Genomic DNA, 21,631 nt, shown 5'->3' with positions numbered 1-21,631 from the left:
AGACTGCCACAACAGTCAAAACTTCCCCCACTACATATCACTGTAAAATATTTAGAGCAGGGAGGGAATAATAATAATAATAATAATAAAATCGTAAAAAGAAGAAAAAGATCCTCTTTGGAGTCTTTATTTGGTTTGGGATGCTTTAAAGGGAATCGTAAATATTTCAGTTGAAAAATAAATAGATCGGAGTCAAGCTAAAATTCGCAAAGTAAAAGAAAACGCGACTCCTGCGGTATTTTCGTTAATTTTTTCATGTTTTCGGCGTGCACTTGTAAAACCTAAAGGTATAGCAATCAGCCATTTCCATGACAAATGGTGGCACTGGATGGTGCAATGCACCATGGGATCCTTGCAATCCCGCATGTCCCTACAGCGGGTGCACTGGGGCCAATGGGACAAGAGAAGGGAGTTTTGGAAGGAAATGCGCCCCTCGTCTCCTGGAGGGGGGAATCAAAGCAAAGGCCCCCTCTGTTCTCCTTGAGCGAGATGCAGGTCGAGAGCCAAAATTCGCAAGTTTAGGATGTTTACGCCACCGTGTCTTGTGGCCGTGTGACTCACACCCACTCCTGCATGGAGCGTTTGCAGTACAGTATGTGTCGGGGCGTCCCCTTCCTCTTGAACTGAAAGACGGTGTAGATCAACACCAGCAGGCAGAGCGCCAGGACGCAGGGAATGACGATGGCAATGGCTTTGACCGTGCTGGCTTCATTGTCCAGTTTAATCACCACGTCCTCGTCCTCCGTAGGCTGCATGTCGGGGTCGATGGGCGTGAGGTCGCATCCCATGAAGTCTTTGAGGATGGAGCGAGGGTAGCCGGGCTCCACCCGCAGCCTGTGGTTGTTGAACTTCCAGTACTCTTTGTCCTTGTAGAAGTAAGTGAAACCTGCAAAGCATCGACACAGGAGACATTGTAAGTTGTTTTCATATTTAAACTGGATATTTAATTTTAAATGTGCGTTTCAATCAATTTTTTACATTTTGTTAACTTTAGTGGTCATCTAACAAGTAAGTCTTGTTAAGTATCGACTTTAGCAAACCTCAAAATAAATATCTGTGGCAACATTTCTTTTCATTTTCATTCTCATTTTCATTTAGTTTAACTTCACATACTAAAATAACTATAAATAAACTGCTATAAAAATATAAACAACTATACAAACATATTTAAAAAGCTAATAAAAATGTCAAAAGCACACAGCAAAAATACTAAAACTAAAATTAAAATAAGAACAGAAAAACTACTAAGACCTATTAGTTAACCTATTAGTTAATATAAAATAAGTTAATAAAAAAGACAAATCTACACAATTACTAAAACTATTTAAAATCAAAATGAGAACAGAAAAATACTAAAACTAATAAAAATATTAGCTAATATTATAAAATATATTATAAAATGAACAAATATGTATTTTAGCTTTTTGTTTTAAAATTTCACAATTACATATATATTTTTTTAATCATTGGGGAAGTCGTGGCCTAGTGGTTAGAGAATTTGACTCCTAACCCTAGGGTTGTGGGTTTGAATCTCGGGACGGGACAGCTTCGAATTCTGAGTATGGGTCACCACACTTATATAATAAATATATGTAAAAGTGCATTTAAAAATGTTTTATTTAAATGACCAAAAAAAAAACGTGACAAACAAATTATATTTGTTTTGTCCAAAGTGTCATCAGATCTGTCATCTATTTTTGGGTTGTTCAGGCCAACTAGCGTTGACATTAAGCCATGGTGCACGTGTGGGTGATGCAAGTTCCAGTCTGAGATTAATCTTGATCTCACATCTCCCTGCTAATTTCCTGACACTCTCCACTAATTGTGTTGAACATAGATTCTACATCTTGGAAAAGAAAATGTTCCAGACTGGAAGAGGGTTTCAGTGTGATCTAAAAAGTGTGATCTGAAAGGCTTATCGTAAGACCATGGGTTGTCGTAACATCGATACTTGCAGGACTAAAGCGCAGAAAAAAAAAAACGGAAAATAAAAAAACTATACTTTCCCATCTCCCCATGATCGGCTGGGCATGATGACACATAATTAGGGTCAATTTTCTCGACTCTGTATCGCCCACAGTGGCCTTTTGGGTAACGTGCAGAGACAGGGCTGAAAGAAAGCCCACAATCACTTTCAAAGTGTGGTTAGCCAAACAATTTCCCTGGAATATCAATCCACCCTTCACGCTCAGATGAACGCCTGCGTCCACGAGCAAACCTGGCAGCAGGGCTGGGCACAGATGGCATGTGTGTGGCTGTCGACCTGTGCGCCTGCAGCTACGGACTGAACTCATGCAAGACGTACCCACCCCGAGAGCTCCTGCCAGAGACGTTCACACTCGCCCAAAACACACAACCTATCAGAACTGTGCTCTTGTGCAGAATGAAAATAGGCCAGTGTAAACGAGAATGACACTGCTTCATAATGGACAGAAAAAATACAGAGTCAATTGCAAGAGGGTTTTAGATGCTGCATGGTCTGTTTGTAGTTTAAATTAGTTTGCTAACGAGTCTTTATTTAAGTTTTGTATATGTTTAGAATCTTTGTTGGTTTTCCCCTTTTTATTATGTTCCAAATTGGGTTCCAAATTATTTCTCTGCAATTGTTGCTTTTTTTCTTTTTATGAATGTAGTGGGGAAACGACAGGAAATTATGGGAAGATGCTGAGGACATGAGGTTCGGAAATGTTGCAAGCGGGATTCAAACTCGTGTCGCCTGCATGAGCACCACATCACTAACAAAATCTATTGAAAATACCAAGTTTTGGTCTTTTTTTGGGAGTTCGATGGCTTAAAATGAATGTTTTGTCAACATAAAAGTGGTCTATGTGACTTGTGCACAATATGCCAAGGCAGAAGGGATGTTTAATTTTGGTGGGTTCCTCACACAAAGCTTTGTCATTTTTACAGTTCAAAAGCATCCTGAATAGGAGAAAGTAAGTCTTATGGTTTTTTAGCTTAAATTAGATTAGACGATAACATAATAAAAAATGACAGGAAATTATATTACAAACATTACAATACAGTGTTTGTCAGTTTACGTAGATTTTAAAAATAATTCATATTCTGAATGAACAATAAACCTAAAGAAAAAATTGTGAAACAATTGTGTGTGTATATATATATATAAATATAATTGTAATGTAAAAAAATATATAATAATAAATTTACCGTTAGCTTTGTCCACAAACGCTCCTTGCGGAGAATCTGGAACACCCTTCCATACAGTGATGGACTTGGGATAACCAGGATCTATCATTTTCAAGTCTTCGTTATATCTCCAATACCTGCATATAGATAAACAGAGAAAGTGAAAACACACACATGGCCGAGCGCACACACACACATGCATGCTGTGCACATACCTATCTCCTTTGAAGAAGTAGGTCTTGGCCACGTCCTCCCACCAGACGGCTGTCTCTATACTCTGTGCTGGCATGCCGTTTCCAAACATTGAGATGTCCTGCGGGTAACCAGGCTGTAGCATTGTGTCCTTGAACACCCAGAACTGCTTGCCTAGAAACAGCACAAGAACAAAGGAGAAATCAGGAGATTACAGTATTCAGCCCAGGGTCGATTTTGAGAACGCTCTGTCATTCAGCTCAGTCAAAGAAGGAAAATGTAAATGATGGAGTCTATGAATTCTTTATGACTTGCTGATTTGTTCAAGTGTGGCTCCACATACCGCTGAGGGGTTTGCCGATTTTGGACAATTTATTGATTATATATTGTGATGATTTCAATCGCTTTTTTTCCACCAGTATATGCCTTGATTGATTATACTGCATTTTGTTGCATACTTTATGAATCATTTAAATATTTTAAGCCATTTAACAGCAAAATAAATACTTCCATGTACTGTACATTATAAAATAAAAAAATATAAAAAAAAATTATAATGAGAACATTACAGTAAACATTTATTTTAAAAGCAGTATTAGCTTAATTAATAAATAATAATATATAATATATAAAAAAGTAAAAGTAAAATAATTATAAACAATAATATAAAAAATTATAAATATTATAAATAAAATTAAATATTTTACATATTACTATAAATTACACATACATTCTTAAGTATGTTATAAAATATTCAAGTATTACAAAATACTATATATATGTTTGTGTATATGTGTATGTGTCTGTAATATATATATATATATATATATATATATATATATATATATATATATATATAGAGAGAGAGAGAGAGAGAGTTCAAATTATCTTTATGTTAATTTTTTATATATATTTTTAATATATAATTTTTTTTTATAAATACAGTTTTACATTTTAGTATAATTTTTATTCCATATTATAATAATTATTATTATATATAATGCAGCAATGATTATTAAATATTAGAATTAATTAATGTTCTTAATGGACAATGGACATATACAGTAAAGAATATATATATATATATATATATATATATATATATATATATATATATATATATATATATATATATATATATATTAATAATATACAGTATCGCCCTACTTCCACCGTATGCACATTTATTCAATGGACAAACTTTGTAAAGATAACCCTAATCACATTTCCTGTTTCTACCAGTGAAACCTTCCTCAAATCACTGATAATCTGACACTGAGGTTATTGATACATTGATCATTTCCAGAAATGTCTGTGTCAGCAAAACCAAACATTCAGTTTCACAGTTCAGGCACTTCCTGTTTGCCTTTAATTACCGTGAGCAGGCCTCTGTTACTCAGACATGACTTGTTAATGCCTTCAATTTAAAATGTCAGTGTGCTTTAGGAGAGCAGGGGCGCAGCGGGCCGTCATGGTTTGTTTGGAGTCTGAGGGGTCAGAATAGGACAGGTCCGTCATTCTTCCTCTGGAGGAGGAAATGCCTGTCACGTCACCTGTGTCTTTCTCATGGCCCTCTCAGCGGGGTCACGGCCGAGTGTGAGAGAGATCTCTGCAGACCCCTGGAACCTAGTGTGTGTGTGTGTGTGTGTGCGTTTTTTCAGTCATTGTGCGAGTGTTTGTGAAAGTGAAACTGCAGGATGGTTTTATTGTAAATGTTAGCTGGAGGTCACCGTTATCCAGAACAACACATTTAAACGTCCAGATTTGGCTATGCTTTCTGACCTACTTAACTGCTCAGAGGTCAGTGTAAGTGATCCTCACTCTGTGCTGCTTTCCACCGGCAATGAGTGTGAGAAAAAAAAAAAAAAAAGTGTTTATTTGCTTCCACATGGACCACACACACTGTATACGAGCCCATGGGAAGAAAATCACAAATGTGATGAGTTTATAAGCTCAATCATAATGAGCTTGGTGTGATTTCAAACATTTCTCATCAAAAAAAGTTTATTCACATTCATTCATAGTTATTTTACTTTGTGTTTTATCTAGCAATCTAGTGTTAGAGGTTTAGAGTGCAAAGTACACAATCACACACCGATAGACGGAAACAACATAATTGTTCCATGCATCCATGATTCAGTCGTCCCTCTTTCCTCTTGCTCTCCGATCTGATGCTGGAGATGTACGGTGTTCAGGCAAATAAATAATGCTAAAAACATGACAGGCACGGTGGGCTAAAAAGGTTGATTAGGCTCTCTGAACACGGGAGACCATTTATCTAGTTGTCGAGGAACAAAAGCGTGTGGAAAACTGCTGTGTTTGTGTAGGTGTGTGTGTGTGTGTGTGTGTTTGTCATTATCTCATTTGTATCAGCCTCATCTTTTCCTCTTTTGCATTTTTCAACTCTCTTTCTCTCTCTCTCTCTCTCTCTCTCTCTCTCTCACACACACACCTTACCTTTGAAGAACACAAATTTGCCCTTGCTGTTTTCATAGACGGCGTCGATCTTGGGTGGCAGACCTCTCCAGAAGACGTTAATGAGCATGGGGTAACCGGGCATCACAGTATTATCTCTGACCCTCCAAAACCAGTGGTCCTTCATAGAGAGAAGACACAGGCAGAAAAAAACCTTAGCTGAATGGTACATGTCAGACATCCCATAAGGCTTTGCATGTTTTTTTGAAGCACATAGTGGTCAATACAAAGCTTTAGAAGTCTAGTCTTGAAAGCAGCTATTCTGTTGTTTACAAGTCATTGTTTTAGGCTCAAAAAAGTATATTTTATAAATAACTCAAACCCTAACGGGAATAGTCCTGGCCTTCACCTGCTGCTGTTTGGCCACAGCTGCTCTGGATCCCACGTCACACATCTACAGCTTTGATGCCACTGCTGTGATGTCTCCAAGCTTGTTTAAGCATTAGTGGTAAAACAGACATCGCTCTGTGGTGGCCTTAACAATTGTTCCCTCCTGGGCAGCTGCTATGAGTCCAGAAATCAAAATGTATAAAATAGCCACATGGAAATTTAATGTATTTCTATCTCTCTTTCATGGTTCTCGGTAGACGCTGGAGGCTTTTTAGTCATAGTGAAGAGCAAAGGATGCACATTAAGTGTGTAACTGATGTTTATCTGTGTGTTTTTTTTATCATTCTTGTGCTACTGAAGAGGATGATGGGATGATATAACATTTTAAATTGTATTAAATATTATTTATAATAATTTAAACTATATGAACATACAAGATACAATATATATTAAATCATTAAAATGTTAATAATTTACATAAATAATAAATATATTATTTACATAATAATTTAATAAATAATAAATATATGTGATATCATTCCAAACCTGTATGACTTTTTTTTCTCCAAATGCTGAACTTAAAATATTCAAAAATAACATTGCTATATATATTTAAATTAAATATATTTTTACTAATATAATTAATATATATTCATAATATTTTATAAAGAATATTATTCAATAATATAAAGTAAGTTATGTATAAATAATAATTCAATATTAAATACATTCAATAAAAAATATATTATTATTATTATTATTATTATGAATAGTTAACTAAATAACATAACGCTTGGGCAGGATTATTAGTTAATAAGACCTAATAAGTTACAATAATATACCTTGGTAATTAAACAACCTTGTTAATGTCATAAAAAAGTTTTAATGAGATTCTCAGAATAGTTCTCATGTTTGTGCATAATTTTTTTTTTATATCTAATGTACATTTGCTTGTATAATAATAATAATTATTAAAATATGCAGTGCTATCAGAGCGATTACTGATTAATGTTTATATAATGTTCGTAATATATATATATATATATATATATATATATATATATATATATATGAATATTTATTATAAATTTATTTCGGATGCAATTACAGTAATCTCAGTTAAGTGATTTGAAAGCAATAAAAAATATTTATTTAAATATAAAATAAAAATAATATATTAATTATATTACTATATTAAATGGATAAACAAAAATAAATGAATTCAAATAAATGAAATGAAATTGATAAAGAAGTAGCATTTTCTGTCAAGCAGTCTCTATTTGTTCATTCTTTGATTTTTTTCTTCTTCTGTCGAACATAATTATAATGTGTAGTGTAGCACAGCTGGAACATGACATCGACCAATCAGCATCCAGAAACACATCTCGTTGATATGCAGTTCTGAGAGAATTTGTTGTGCACCAACACTACGTTTCACCAGGACCAAGTTTGAGCATAACATATGGCTCAGAGATGACAACTCCATTATTCTTCAAGCACACATTTGCTTCTCCTGACTAATCTTATGTTGCAAATTGAAGAATGTAATCTGACCATCAGTATCTCTAAAACTGAAGACGTCTTTCATTTTATCCTGCAGTAATGCGCTCAGATGACACTTCTTCAGCCTGCTCCTCGCTGACAGCATTTTGTACTCGATTATAGAGACGTCACTCCTCAGATTTTGCACCACTACTTTGATTCCTCTTGTTCCTCACTGTAGCTAAAAAATGTATCAAACAGAGCACAGCGATTTTGTTTATTAGTAGTGTTTGCTTAGAATGCACTTTTGTATTACTTGTCCCATACTCACTTAAATAATACCTCAAATTTGATTGGGTCCTGTGAGCAGTTACCTAGCAACATACTAAAAAACACTCCGAACACCTTAGCAACTGCATAACAATGCAAAAACAACACTCCAGTATTGTGGCTGGTTTTCTTCGGCTTTTATACACACTCCTCCGCCTCCTCATTCTTCACTTACCAGCCTCTTCTATCACAAAACCAGAGAAAGACAAACAGATTTGCCTGCCACTCTTTGATCACAGGGAAGCCCACACACACAACAGTGACCTGTGCACAGCTTGTAGATGCACCACATTCATCTGCGTTTGCCTATGACAGAAGAGCTTCAGCACACCTTACTTTTTAATTTACTATTAATATAATTATATTTATTTATTTAAGTCATCTTAAAACTATAGACAATAATCATTTAATAAAAAGGACCATAATTAATATTCGTGAACCAATAATAATTGTGCACCAATTGTGATTTTTGATCAAACTGGAGTAATGGCCTGTGTAAATTCAGCTTTACATCACAGAAATAAGTCTTATTTTAAATATATATTTAAATGAAAAACTGTTACTTAAAATTGTGAAATATTATTACAATTTAATTTATCAATTTTACATTTTACGATTAAATAAATGCAACCTCAGTGTGATTTCTTTCAAGAAAAATTCAAATGAAAAATATTTTTTATTTCGAAACCTATTGACCAGTTGTGTGATGTATGTGTGTGTGTATATATATATTTTAGGGCTGTCAAAAATAGCGCGTTAACGACGTTAATTAGTTGTTTGTCGTTAATTACGTCAAATTTTTTAACGCATTTCACGCATGCGCAGTGTGACAAATTATTCAGGTTAGGAAAGTCTCGTCGATCTCTGAATTCTCGAGATAGTAAAAAACAGCGGCGAGCGCTGCGACGAAAACACAGAAGAAGCTTAAGGTTTTACCCCAGTTACTCTCAAATACATTCATGCCAAGCTCGATAAACAGAGACGACTTTGGTAGTTGATACGCTGGAGCTTCTTCTTGTTATAGCGTCCTGTGTTTCACACTGCGCATGCGCAGAACGCCTACATGCAATGCAGCGAATATTACAGCTGTTTGGAAAATCATATGCATTTTTACTTGGTTTTACTGGCACTTGAAGCTTTCAGAACGTGAAAATATCGATCCTAAAATATTGTGGCAGAGCAAATGAACACCTCCTAAAATCAAGAGTGCCCAGAGCAGAGTGCAGAGGGCGCATGTTTGTGTTTCTGAGTTCATTCTTTCGAGGTTCTCTATGCATAATATCATAGATATGTGGCTATATTTAACCACTGGTTCACCTAAACCTCTTACACTATCTGTAGTTAAATGGCATGGTTTGATATAGTGCTCAGGTAAATTTGATCTAAGTAAATGTTAAACTTTTGAAATTCAGAAAAAAAAGAACCACATATTGATGAATCAATACATGAAAATTATGTATCTGTTTCCTGTTATTTATCTTTTGGTACGCATTTCAGAAAAAAAAAATGGTTAGGATTCAGGTGTAATTGCAAATAGAGATTAATCCTGATTAATCCACTGAAAATTCTGATTAATTTGATTAAAAATTTTAATCATTTGACAGCCCTAATATATATATATAGATATATATATAGATATAGATATAGATATAAATTCACCTTTTGTCTGTTATCTATATAATCTCTGCAAGACCTTAAAATGCATGATGCTTGTGTTACAAAGGTGGTGGTGTGGGGATGCACGAATCTTGGAGCTTAAAAAATAGGTCACAGAGAAAAAATGTATTCTGCTTTATTCTGTAAGAAAGAGTGTCTTACGTGACCTTCTGTACCGCATTTTTTATTTTTTTTTGGGAACAGTCACTCTCAGAGAGAGCATTTTCTGGTACAAGTTGGACTGTTTTCAATTTAAAATATCTTTAATTTAGCTTTGTAACACATAGGAGTGAAATGTTAAAAATAATGTTATCGTACCGTACAGCGTTAGGATTAAAGTAATTGAAGCACATGCTGTTCACTGATTAGGATCTTCACAACTTCTTCTGATGCCATTTAATGAGCTTATAAAAGCTTCTATACAGTATGTGGTTGTTTAAAATGTACATGTGTATATATATATATATATATATATATATATTTAAGGGTTATTAATTGTTAATGGAATCATTAAGGAAAAAGAGAAATTGAAATGGAGGTAAAATCTCTCAGTTTCTCATATTTCTCTGCCATATAACTACATATCGATTCATTTAGATGTCAGAAAACGATCAATGAAATTTGATTTGCTTTCACTGATGTTTGATTTTGCAGGACGAAGCAGTAAGTTATGAGAGCGTTTAGTCTGTATCACAGTGTATCGGCCAGCCAGTACTGAACACAGGGATGTGTGCGAGGAGATGCACTGGAAAGATGAAAGCAGTGCGAGCAGTGTGGTGCTGGGCAGGTTGAGAGCTCACTGCTGGGAGATCGGCCTCTAGCTCTCTGTTTCACAGTCTACAGATCCCTCACTGGACTGTGAAACTCTCCTCACAGGACTGGACGGAAGAGATCTGTCACTGGGCACAGACTTAAACCGCATCAAACAGCAGCACTCAGGAGACGGCCAGTCAGTTGAGTGAGTGAGTGAGTGAGTGAGAGAGAGAGAGAGACACACTCTCCTATACTTCAGACACACTTACTTACTATAGAGAGAGAGAGAGAGAGAGAGAGAGAGAGAGAGAGAGAGAGAGAGGAGGGAACTGACTGTTTATATTACCGGAGAAATGATAGAAAACAAAGCATGCTTTTATTTACAGCTGAAGAAAATGTACCTACAAGGTTTAGAGAATTTTAATTTGAGAATGAAAAAATATAGTTTTGTATATTTACATTGTGTTTTTATTATAAATACAATATTTAATACATATTAAACATTTACATATTTTTATATATTTATTCATTCCTAGATTTAACGTACTCCATCATGACTGGTGTCAGTGCTTTCCCCTTAGTCGTTTATCCCAGTCTTTACCCCTCACGCCAGTAGCTCCGCCCTCACGCCAAGCTTGTGACCTGAAGAGTAGAGAAGTCATTTTGAGGGGGAGGGAAGGTTGTTGTTTTTAATTAAAGATTACGAGGGCACGTGGATTAAAAAAAAAGAAAAAATGAAGTGTACGGATAAATAATTTATAATAAACACTACAGAGTATTCCATTAAAAAAATAAGAATTGTACATTTTTATTTCATGGTGACTTTAATTGTTTGGCATCACTACATTTTTTTTATATTAATTTATTCATACATTAATCAAGTATTGAAAAATATATATTCCAGTTGATATGTAGGTCAGTTCTATATTTAATGTTATAGAAACTAAACAAATGTTTATTATTTGCAGATATTTAGTAGTGAATTTGTGTCATTATCATTTGGCTAGTCTCAGCAAATAATGATATGCAAATAAATGTGATTATTAATCAGCATATCATGTAATTAATTTGATTGTTTTTCACATGATTGACAGTCCTACTAATTATATTTAATTCTAGTTCCTGGAAGTTTCTGTTCTCATATTAAACTTTCCCTAATGGTCCCTCTGAGCATTTCTGATTGGTTGTCTGCAGATGATTATTATCTCTCTCCTCGTCTCTCAGCCAATCAGTTGCCAGTTGCATAAACTTAGCCACAATGTCAACTTCTCAACTTTAAAATAGACCTTTCTACATCTCTATGTAACTGACATAAAGTTTTGACCAGTCTAAAAGAAAACATTGGATGAATAAACAGTCACAGGTTTCCCATCCATAACCGTGAGCTGCCAGTGTGAGGATCTGACACTGATATTACTGTGGCTACGCTTCTGAGCTTAGATGGCAGACTTTAAGCATTTTACTGCACAGAAATATGTTTGTGTTATTGTCTAGCAGTGATGATAGACTACTCCAGTTTACAGCATGCGAGAGAGCGAGCGACTGAGCGGGTAAGTGAGGAAATGTAACAGCATTCATGATAGATTTTGTTTTCCCAGAGGCGTCTGCCGTGAAACTGGGAGTGGAGACCAAATGACAAGATTAGAGCCCAACAAAAACCTCCTTCATGTGGAATATATCTACACGTCAGCATGAGTTTGGCGAACTCAGAAAAAAAGACACATTCTGACAAATGAATTCCAGCTATTTTTACACAGAGAAAAATATACAGAAAAGACTGTGTGTAAAGTGAGAGCAAAGTAAATCTGTGCTGCAGCCTTCAGAGACGTAAGCTCTGTTTCACAAACACACACAGATCACAACTACTGGACCCAGTCTTTATTCATATACATCTGAATAAATATGATATTCATAAGTAAGCAAACTATATTTTTTAGAAGAGTTTCCATTGTTAATCTGTTGACTGTGGAAACTTAACACTGGACTTCAAGCAACTTGGGCTATGAGCTTCTCCACCCTTTCTCCAGACTCTAGGACCTTGGTTTCCAAATGAAACTTGCTCTCATCTGATAGAGGACTTTGGACCACTGGACAACAGTCCAGTTCTTCTTCTCCTGAGCCCAGGTAAGACACCTCTGACGTTGTCTATGCAGGCTTCTGAACTGAGCACTGATAACAACTTGGGTTGTCCTTGTCCTCTTTAGTCTGGATGACATGGTGTCCCAGTTTTCCAAAAAGAACTTCAAATTTTGATTCGTCCGACCACAGAATAGATTTCCACTTTGCCACTATGGAGCCAGAAGAGTCTCAATAAAGATAAATGCACACAATACAGTCACATATGCACACATAGGATTCATACATGCACACACATAATTCATAAATACACACACAGGATACACAAATGCACACAAAATTCACAAATGCACACACAAAATTTAAAAAGCACAGAAGATTCACAAATGCATACAAAATTCAGAAATGCACACAAAATTCAGAAATACACACACAATTTAGAAATGCAAACAACATTTACAAATGCACTCAAGATTCACAAATGCACAGGACAAGATTCAGAAATGTATTTCTGATGCACACACACATATATCTTGATTTACAAACTGCTTGCGGTCTGTGAACTTCACTGCATTTGTGTGTGAATTTTGAGACTCCCTTGACTTGGCTCGACACACAAATGCCTTTTTTTAAACAGGGAATGATCTGCAACCAATCAGATATCTCCCTTGTTTTAGCCAATCACAAGAATGCACCCCACGTGGGGGATTGTTTACTTATAAGCCAATCAGCGAACGACTCACTTTCCTCACGCAGCGAACGACTCACTTACCTCACACAGCCGGCGACTCACTTTGCGCAGCCAGCGACCCACTTTGCGCAGCGAACGACTCACTATCCTCATGAGTCACGCAGCGAACGACTCACTTTCCTCACCCAGCGAGCGACTCACTTTCCTCAGCGAACGATTCACTTTCCTCACGAGTCACGCAGCGAACGACTCACTTTCCTCACCCAGCGAGCGACTCACTTTCCTCAGCGAACGATTCACTTTCCTCAAGCAGCGAAGTTGAGCGAACGATTCACTTTCCTCACGCGGCGATCAACTCACTTTCCTAAGCGAACGACAGCCGGAGACCCACTTTTCGCAGCCAGAGAGCCACTTTCCTCTCGCAGCGGACCACTGACTCTCTCTTCATGTAGGGACTGAATATTATAATTAAAGTGACTTCTATATTGCATCCAAAAGAATATTTAGATATATTTAAATATTCAAAAAGGTTTAAACATTTTTTTTTTTACTTTCATTAAAATATTTCAATAAAATGAAATAATTGCCTATTGCAAATTTATGAATCCATGGTTAACTTTTTTTCTGCAGTCACTGGGCTATATGTATTGAGACATTTTTAAATTTATATTTAGTAAAAAAATAATAAAAAATAAACCTGAATTGTAATCTAAACATCTGTATTTTCATACAATTTAATACAATTGCTGTGTGAACACGTTCATGTGATTGGCTTATAAGTAAACAATCCCCCACATGGGGTGCATTCTTGTGATTGGCTAAAAGAAGGGAGACATCTGATTGGTTGCTGATCATTCCCTGTTTAAAAAAAAGCATTTGTGTGTCGAGCCAAGTCAGGGGAGTCTCAAAATTCACACACAAATGCAGTGAAGTTCACAGACCGCAAGCAGTTTGTGAATCAAGATATATGTGTGTGTGCATCAGAAATACATTTCTGAATCTTGTCCTGTGCATTTGTGAATCTTGTCCTGTGCATTTTTGAATCTTGAGTGCATTTGTAAATGTTGTTTGCATTTCTGAATTGTGTGTGTATTTCTGATTTTTGTGTGCATTTCTGAATTTTGTATGCATTTGTGAATCTTCTGTGCTTTTTAAATTTTGTGTGTGCATTTGTGAATTTTGTGCGCATTTGTGCATCTTGCGTGTGTATTTATGAATCATGTGTGTGCATCTATGAATCCTGTGTGTGCATATGTGAATGTAGTGTGTGCATTTATCTTTATTGAGACTCTTCTGGCTCCATATGCCACAGTCCATTTTAAATGAGCCCTGGCCCAGATAAAACACCTGTGCTTCTGGATCATGTTCAGATATGGCTTCTTTTTGACCTATAGAGTTATAGCTGGCAACGCGAATGGCACGGTGGATTGTGTTCACCGACAATGTTTTCTGGAAGTATTCCTGAGGTCATGTTGTGAAGTTTATGAGATTCGTAAATTATTCCATTCCTTTTTTACTCAAAATTTGGACAGTGTCCCAACCTTTGGAATCGGTGTGTGCACGAGTTTCGAAAAACAAAAAAAGTTCTACAATTGAGTCGAATAACTGAAATAAATGAACTTTTCCACGAGACTCTAATTTATTGAGATGCACCTCTATGTATCTATTTTAAAGTAATATTTGCGCTACTTGTGAAATTTTTAAGATGCATAGGAGATGCAAATCTAACAGTAGACCAATAATATTACCACCAATGCTTTGTCAATGTAATTCAATACTGATCCTTGTGAAAACGCTTAAGAAGCCTTCTGTTGCTATGGCTACTTTTGTATGTAAGAGTATATTTGGCACCATGTGCATTCCGATTAACTTTTGATTACATAATATTACACAACATTACACAAAACGGCTGTTTCCTAAGTAGAACTTATCTTCCTTCTATGAGCCTCCCTTTATCTTTCCCTCACTGGTGAGGTTGAAGCTTTCATTAGTAGGGTCAGAGCTCTATAATCCGCACCCTGCCATCCATACAGTGATTGCTAACCCTCAGCTATCCTGATACACTCAACTATCACACTGGAGGGTTACGGACTCATTGAAGGCATCTCTCAGGTTCAGCGAGCAAAGAAATGCTCGTTGGCTTTGACTAATAGGCCACTTTCCTTTAGTACAAGCGCTGAGGGAACAAAGAGAAAACACCCACACACAGGGAGGCGTAACGCTGGCTGAAACGCTTCCTGCGGCCGCCACGTGTGTGTGTTTGTCTTTTTCAGCTGAAGCTGCCAGCGCTCTAAACACAGCATTGAAGTGGCAGTTATGAGACCATTCGTTTGAAATGAGCTTGTTTCATATTGTAATTAAGACATATGAATCTGTTTGTTTTGTGGATTTCTGACAGGCACTGAATGCCTCACTCGTTGGCTTACCTTGAAGACAAACATCTCTCTCCTGAGGATGGCTAGAGTGTTGAAGTCGCCGTCACAGATGTCTGGCTTGGCGTTGGGGTGCATTGGTTTGTCGCCGGTCGGTATTCGTGGGGGTCGCGTCTGCCTGTCGTTTTTGCGTGGATCTGCGGGAGGGTGCGAGCGGGCTGGTGGGATTGTTGGTAGGGGTCTCGTGGGCTGGGGAAGTTTATCTGGAGGTCCTGAAGAGAGGGAGAGAGATAACGGTTATGAAACATTAAATGTTTTCCAGTTTTTAATGATTTATGTTTATCACAATTAGGGTGGTTGTAGTCAAAAACCTCCTCATAAATGGCAAAATCTTGTCGCATAATGCAATCTATATTCAATATTTATGTGCCATTAGCTTTACAATAGTAAATAGCCTACATTTAAGCTAATGCACTACACTATTTTCGGAATAATACATTTTTAGGAATAATACATTTAATGATTCTTTAAATATTGTGTTTTCTCATGATGCGGTTTTATTATATTTTATAAAAGCAAGCTTAAAGGGGTTTTAGAGGCTAAATGCATTGCATACAAATCCCCCTAAACCATTGTACCATGTTTGTTTTATTTCTGTGGACGCTCATATCAAGACATTTAAAATAAATAATTCAATAAGTATTTGAATAAAAAAATTATAATAATAAATAAATTAAATAATAATTACATTAAAATAAAAATATTATTATTATAAATTGTGTATTATAAAAATAGCCTAACTTTATATTAGTTTATGATTATTGTGTTTATATAAAATGAATAAATACCCCTTACCCCTTATACACTAGTATGCTAATTTATTACATTTCTGTTGTCACTTTTATAAAGACATATACAAAAAAAAATAATTCAATAATTTTTTTTTAAAGTACTTTTATTATAAATCTTATATTACAAAAAAAATCACCTTATTTAAATATTTTCATAAATTATATTAGATTTTATTTATATTATAGTATATGTTACAATTAGTGTACCAATTTTTAAGTTATATATTTCAGTAGCCTAACCTCGGTTCAGTTTATGAATATGTTGTTAATATAACACTTTTAAAATTGATTACATGTGTATATCAGCGATCTTGCTTTGATTGCTCACCCCCAACAAGTTTTGTCATTTTGTCATGTTTTTACATTTAAATGATATTGTGTGTGTGTGTGTGTGTGTGTGTGTGTATGTATATATATATATGGTATAAAAAAGTGCTATCATGAGCTCTCGCATCAATTACAGTCCAGCATACACCTCCATTATCTGTGGACTCATTATCACAGCACAGCAGACGGCTGACCCGCGCTGAAGAGTTCAAGCTGTTAGCACAATGAACTAAGACGTCAGATTTTTGGAAGAGCCGACGAACGCTACAAGCCTGCAGATCAAGAGGTCAAGAAATCCTCTGTGAGTATGAAAGGATAGGTGATTAAATGGAGGAAATAATGAATGATTTTAAGTATGAATCAGGAAAGGATGGAGGCCTGACAGGATTAGCCCTCTGGAGATGCGAGCGGCCCGCAGAACCACAGAGAGGAGTGACTGTCAGAAATCAAATCTCCTGAAATAGAGCGAGGATTACAGGCCTTCCCGTTACATAACACAGGGCCAACGAAACCGAGATCTGCTCTGGTGAGGGTGATGGATATTGAGAGAACGTGGTCGGGAATGTGTGTGTGATACATAAGATGTACGAGTATCTCCACCCTCAGCGGTCTCATCCTGTGTCAGGAGGAGGAAAGAGGAAGACCAAAGGGACGGACGTTGGATGGGGTCCAGGAAAGAGGATCTGAACATCTCAGGAACGTGCGTTTTAGTGTTTTTCTGGATGGGGGTGGAGGAGCAAAGGGAAACATAAAGCAGTAGATTTTTACATTTTATAAGAAAAGCGTGAATGGTTGCCAGGGTGTGGCTATGTGGTTGCTAAGGGGGTTCTGATTTGAGCTACACACTGAGGTTTAATATTTAGTGTTAAACTGTAAAAAAAAAAAAAAAAAAAAAAAAAAAAATAGTAACTATGCAAACTTGTTTATGCCATGAAACAATAAATAAACTGCAACTTTTTAAAATTAATTTTATCTTGACTTTTTTATATATTTAAAGTTTATATCTCAAAATTGACTTTTGTCTCACAATTCTAAAAAAATAAATCAATCTTATTTTTAATAGGTCTTCACTTACAGGTTCTTGGTTGCACAACTAAACAGCATAAGACTGATGTCTTCACTTTCAGGTCAAGACGTCATCAATCAAATGCTCACCAGCCAATGAGAATGCACCGCTGCTAGACCCGCCCCCATGAGGAATTTGTGCCATAATCACGAACAAAAACTCAGTTAGCGACATTAGAAGCGTTATATTTTGGAGCCAAATTTTTTTTTTTTTTTTTTTTTTGCTGTTTTAAAATATATTTAATTCATTTTCTTTGTTACATTCAGAATTAAAGATCAAAATCTAATTCCATAAATTCTGAGGAGAAAAAAAAACTTTGTGACACATAAACTCAGAAGTAAAAGATGTAATTGACAGGTTTAAACTCTGAATTCTGAGGAAAAACCGTAGAATTGTGAGATAAAAAGTTGAATTTTACCCATTTTTTATTATTTTATTGTGCGGTGGAAAAAACTTTCATGAATAATGAAATGAAAATGAAATGAAATAAAAACAATAAAATAAAAACCAGACTGAAATAGCATTTTATTGTGAAACATACTCCAATAATCTGTTTTACTTCGAAAAAACATGTTTTTTTTTCCAGTGCAGAAAAAGTGTATAGTGAATTGAATGAGTTCTGTGTGAATCTTACCGTAGATCTTCTGGATGCCCTGCAGATCGTCATGTGGCAGTCTGAAGTTCTCTGTGTCCATGTACTGGTAGAAGGGGGCCATGATGGCAGTTGGGTCGTTGGAGTGCTCCAGGCCTAGCGCGTGACCCAGCTCATGTACTGCCACCAGGAAGAGATCGTTCCCTGTACACACAAAACACACACATATCAGTTAGTTAAACACTGAGACACACTGCAGCACACATAAAACCATTTAAATCACTGTAAACTATTACAATGAAAGTACCACATCTGGGTTAAGATGCCATTAAAAGTCTCCGATGACCCTTTTTTGAGTTGTTGGCACTTTTTAGTCAAAAACATGCTGTGTTAACCATGTGTTCTGATTCCCAAACCAATGATTCATTTGAGTTTATTTATTTGAGGGAATCAAACGCTCTTGAGTCGTTTTAGTAAATTTCATAAATCAGAAACATAGTGTGAGCTTTGTAGTCTGATTCTCAACAACAAGTCTTAACGAGCCATCTCTTTTTTTGTGAATCAGAATAAACAAATGATTCTAATGAGTGAGTCCTTTTTCAGTGTATCAAAACAAAACGATTTTTACAAACTGGTTCTTTTTTAGTTTATAGAGTTTAAAACAATACAGTGTGACCACTGTAGTCCCGTTCCCAAATAAACAATTCTTAAAAGCCATATTTATGTGAATTAAAATGTACAAATGATACTTGAAAGCTATCTTTTGTGAATCAAAACAAACACGATTCTTATGTGCTGGTTCTTAATATCTAAAGTCGCTTTTATCCAAAGTTGCTAAATCAATGTGAATGTAAATATTTTTTTTGTGAATGAAAGCAGACAAATTATTCTTTAGTTGGTTAATTTTTTTTTTCTCTCAAAGCAAACAAATTATTCTTATGAAATAGTTGGTAGCAAATTGAACCAAAAACAAACAAATGACTTTTATTGGCTGGTTCTTTTTTAGTGAATCAAAATGAATGAATGACTCTTATGAGCTGATTGTTTTTAGTGAGTCAAAAATATACTGTTCGTCCGTTTCTGTCTTTTTTTTCAGGACCCAGTATACCAACATTTTTCTTTTTGCAGAATATCCTTAAACAGTATTATTTCCGAATTAGTTTTGAGCAGTAATGAGGATCCATTCATATTGTTATATAACATATACTGAATCATGAGACATATATATGTACCCAGCCAGTGCTAGTTCGCACATGAGCTCTAAAAGAAAGAATTCCTCTAAATTTACAGCAAATGTGTCAAAGCGCATTATGATATGTCAGAATCAAAGCTGCTGTCTGCCTGTGTGCGTGTGGTTGTTTGTGTGCCTAATTGTAATCCATCTCTGTTTCCACTCCAGAATCCCTCATCCAGAGTAACCACAGCTACTGCTGGGATTCATTACAGAACGAACCCTGTCACTACACACTCTCACATCAAACATCCACGCAGAGCATCTTCCCTCTGTGCACAAATGGAAAACCCCACCCAATTCGCCATGTGATGGTTTGGAGCGGGACTTTACGCCACAGGCCAGAAAACAGTCCAAACACCAAAGGAAGGCAGACATTATGAGACGGTTAATGTGAACCGCAGAGGACAGAGCGACCATGAAGGCCACATCAGCAGCTACAAACCGACATCTGTCTTTTCTCTTCTCCTGTATTTATGACTCACTCTGTCTCTCTATCTTTCCCTCTTTTATCTGCCTGCACCAATGAATCTGACACATTTTTATTCAGTCTACTTGTGTTTTGTGTAAACTGCTTGGCGCAGGAGACGCAGATCAAATGACGCGTTTTGCATTCCTGGATATTTCGGTCTATTTCTGCACATGGAACATCACCCTGGAGAATTTGCCAGCTAGCTGATGGCTGACGGCTCCGAAACACTCTAAATTACACAATTGACCAAACGCTACTGAGCAAACAAAACACATGAGACCAGTTACAGTTCTGTTATCAGAGAAAAAATATTAGTTTGGTAGGGTATTAGAAGGAAACAAACTGTACGTACAGTACACAACACAAGCGTTATTAAGAATTTACGAGTAAAGGGACAGCGGGAGTGCTAGAGCGAGATCTGAAGTCACTTTGTAGGAAATTGGGCTGCATTGGAACTGTCTGAAATTAGAGAGATCACTAGTAGTATTTTTCAAAAGTTTTTATGCATAAATCTTCTCGTTGTTTACACCACAGTCATACAGTATATGACACCGAAATCCTAGACTTAAATATAAAGAGGGATCAGAGCAATCTACAGCCATCTGGGCTCTTTTAATTAAAGAGATAGTTCACCCATAAACTGTTTTCCAAGGAAAAGATGACAGAATTTTCATTTTTGGGTGAAATGTCCTTTTTAGGCAGGGTGTAGCCACCCAGCAACCACATGGCAACATGCTAGCATCCACATAGTCATGGCCACCCCAAAGCAGGCAAAACACCATTTATATTTTGTCATAAAATGTAAAAATGTAGTTAATTTAAGCTGTCTCCACTGAAAAAGAGGATAAAACTAGTGCAAGATAGAGAGATTAATCAAAAACATTTGAGCATTCTCAAACAATGACTCTTACGAGTCAATCGGGGAATCAAAAACAGCGCAGCTAGTGTATTTTAGTGCAAGAGCGGTATCGTTAAATTCCCAAATGATTGAATCCGGTTTAAATGAGCCAGTTTGTTTTAGTGAATCAGAAAGAGTGCAACCAGTGTTATCTGATTCACAAATTAACAACACAACTGATTCTTAGGAACTAGCTCTTTTTTAATGAATCAAAACAAACAAATACCCCAAAATGAAATGTACGTGTTATGTAGAAAATAGTAAGTGCTATGCGTTTGGAACAAACTGAGAATGGCTTAATGGTGACAGAATCATCCACTATCCACATGGACTTCAAGCACTTAGATCTTAGCAATCATTTATAAATATATATATCTGGTTCTCTCGAGATGCTCCTGCTGAAGTTTAATCCAGAACAGCTATGTTTGAACCGGCATGACTCTTACGCAAGACCCAAGACCCTGATTAATTAGCAGGCAGCTGAAAGGCAAGTTCAGGGGAATAAAAGCAAAGTGATGGGAAACAAAAATGGGAAATGGACATGAAAAGACTTTACTCAATTTGTCAAGTCCATTGACCTCAATCTGGGAATTACCTTTCCTTATATACAATGGTATTTACACAGAGCTTCAAAGTTCTTAAAAGAATAAAATGATTTTACCTTTAAATGTCCAATGAAACTTGATA

General features: G+C 36.0%; 1 protein-coding gene across 2 annotated transcripts in view; it reads right to left on the bottom strand.

Moving 5' to 3' along the window:
• Positions 1-375: 375 nt before the first annotated feature.
• LOC113081284 (matrix metalloproteinase-16-like) overlaps positions 376-21,631 on the bottom strand; it is a 54,642-nt gene continuing 33,386 nt past the window's right edge. For both annotated transcript variants that reach the window (XM_026253359.1, XM_026253360.1), the window contains 6 exons: positions 18,386-18,547; positions 15,562-15,779; positions 5,800-5,938; positions 3,366-3,516; positions 3,172-3,287; positions 376-886 (listed from right to left, as the gene is read on the bottom strand). In XM_026253359.1, coding sequence (XP_026109144.1) covers positions 558-886; positions 3,172-3,287; positions 3,366-3,516; positions 5,800-5,938; positions 15,562-15,779; positions 18,386-18,547 — 1,115 coding nt within the window. In that variant the 3' untranslated portion in view covers positions 376-557. The remainder of the gene's footprint in view (positions 887-3,171; positions 3,288-3,365; positions 3,517-5,799; positions 5,939-15,561; positions 15,780-18,385; positions 18,548-21,631) is intronic.

This window comes from Carassius auratus, unplaced genomic scaffold, assembly GCF_003368295.1.
Source record: "Carassius auratus strain Wakin unplaced genomic scaffold, ASM336829v1 scaf_tig00033592, whole genome shotgun sequence".
NCBI lineage: Eukaryota > Metazoa > Chordata > Actinopteri > Cypriniformes > Cyprinidae > Carassius > Carassius auratus.
This window is presented reverse-complemented; position numbering and strand designations above follow the sequence as displayed.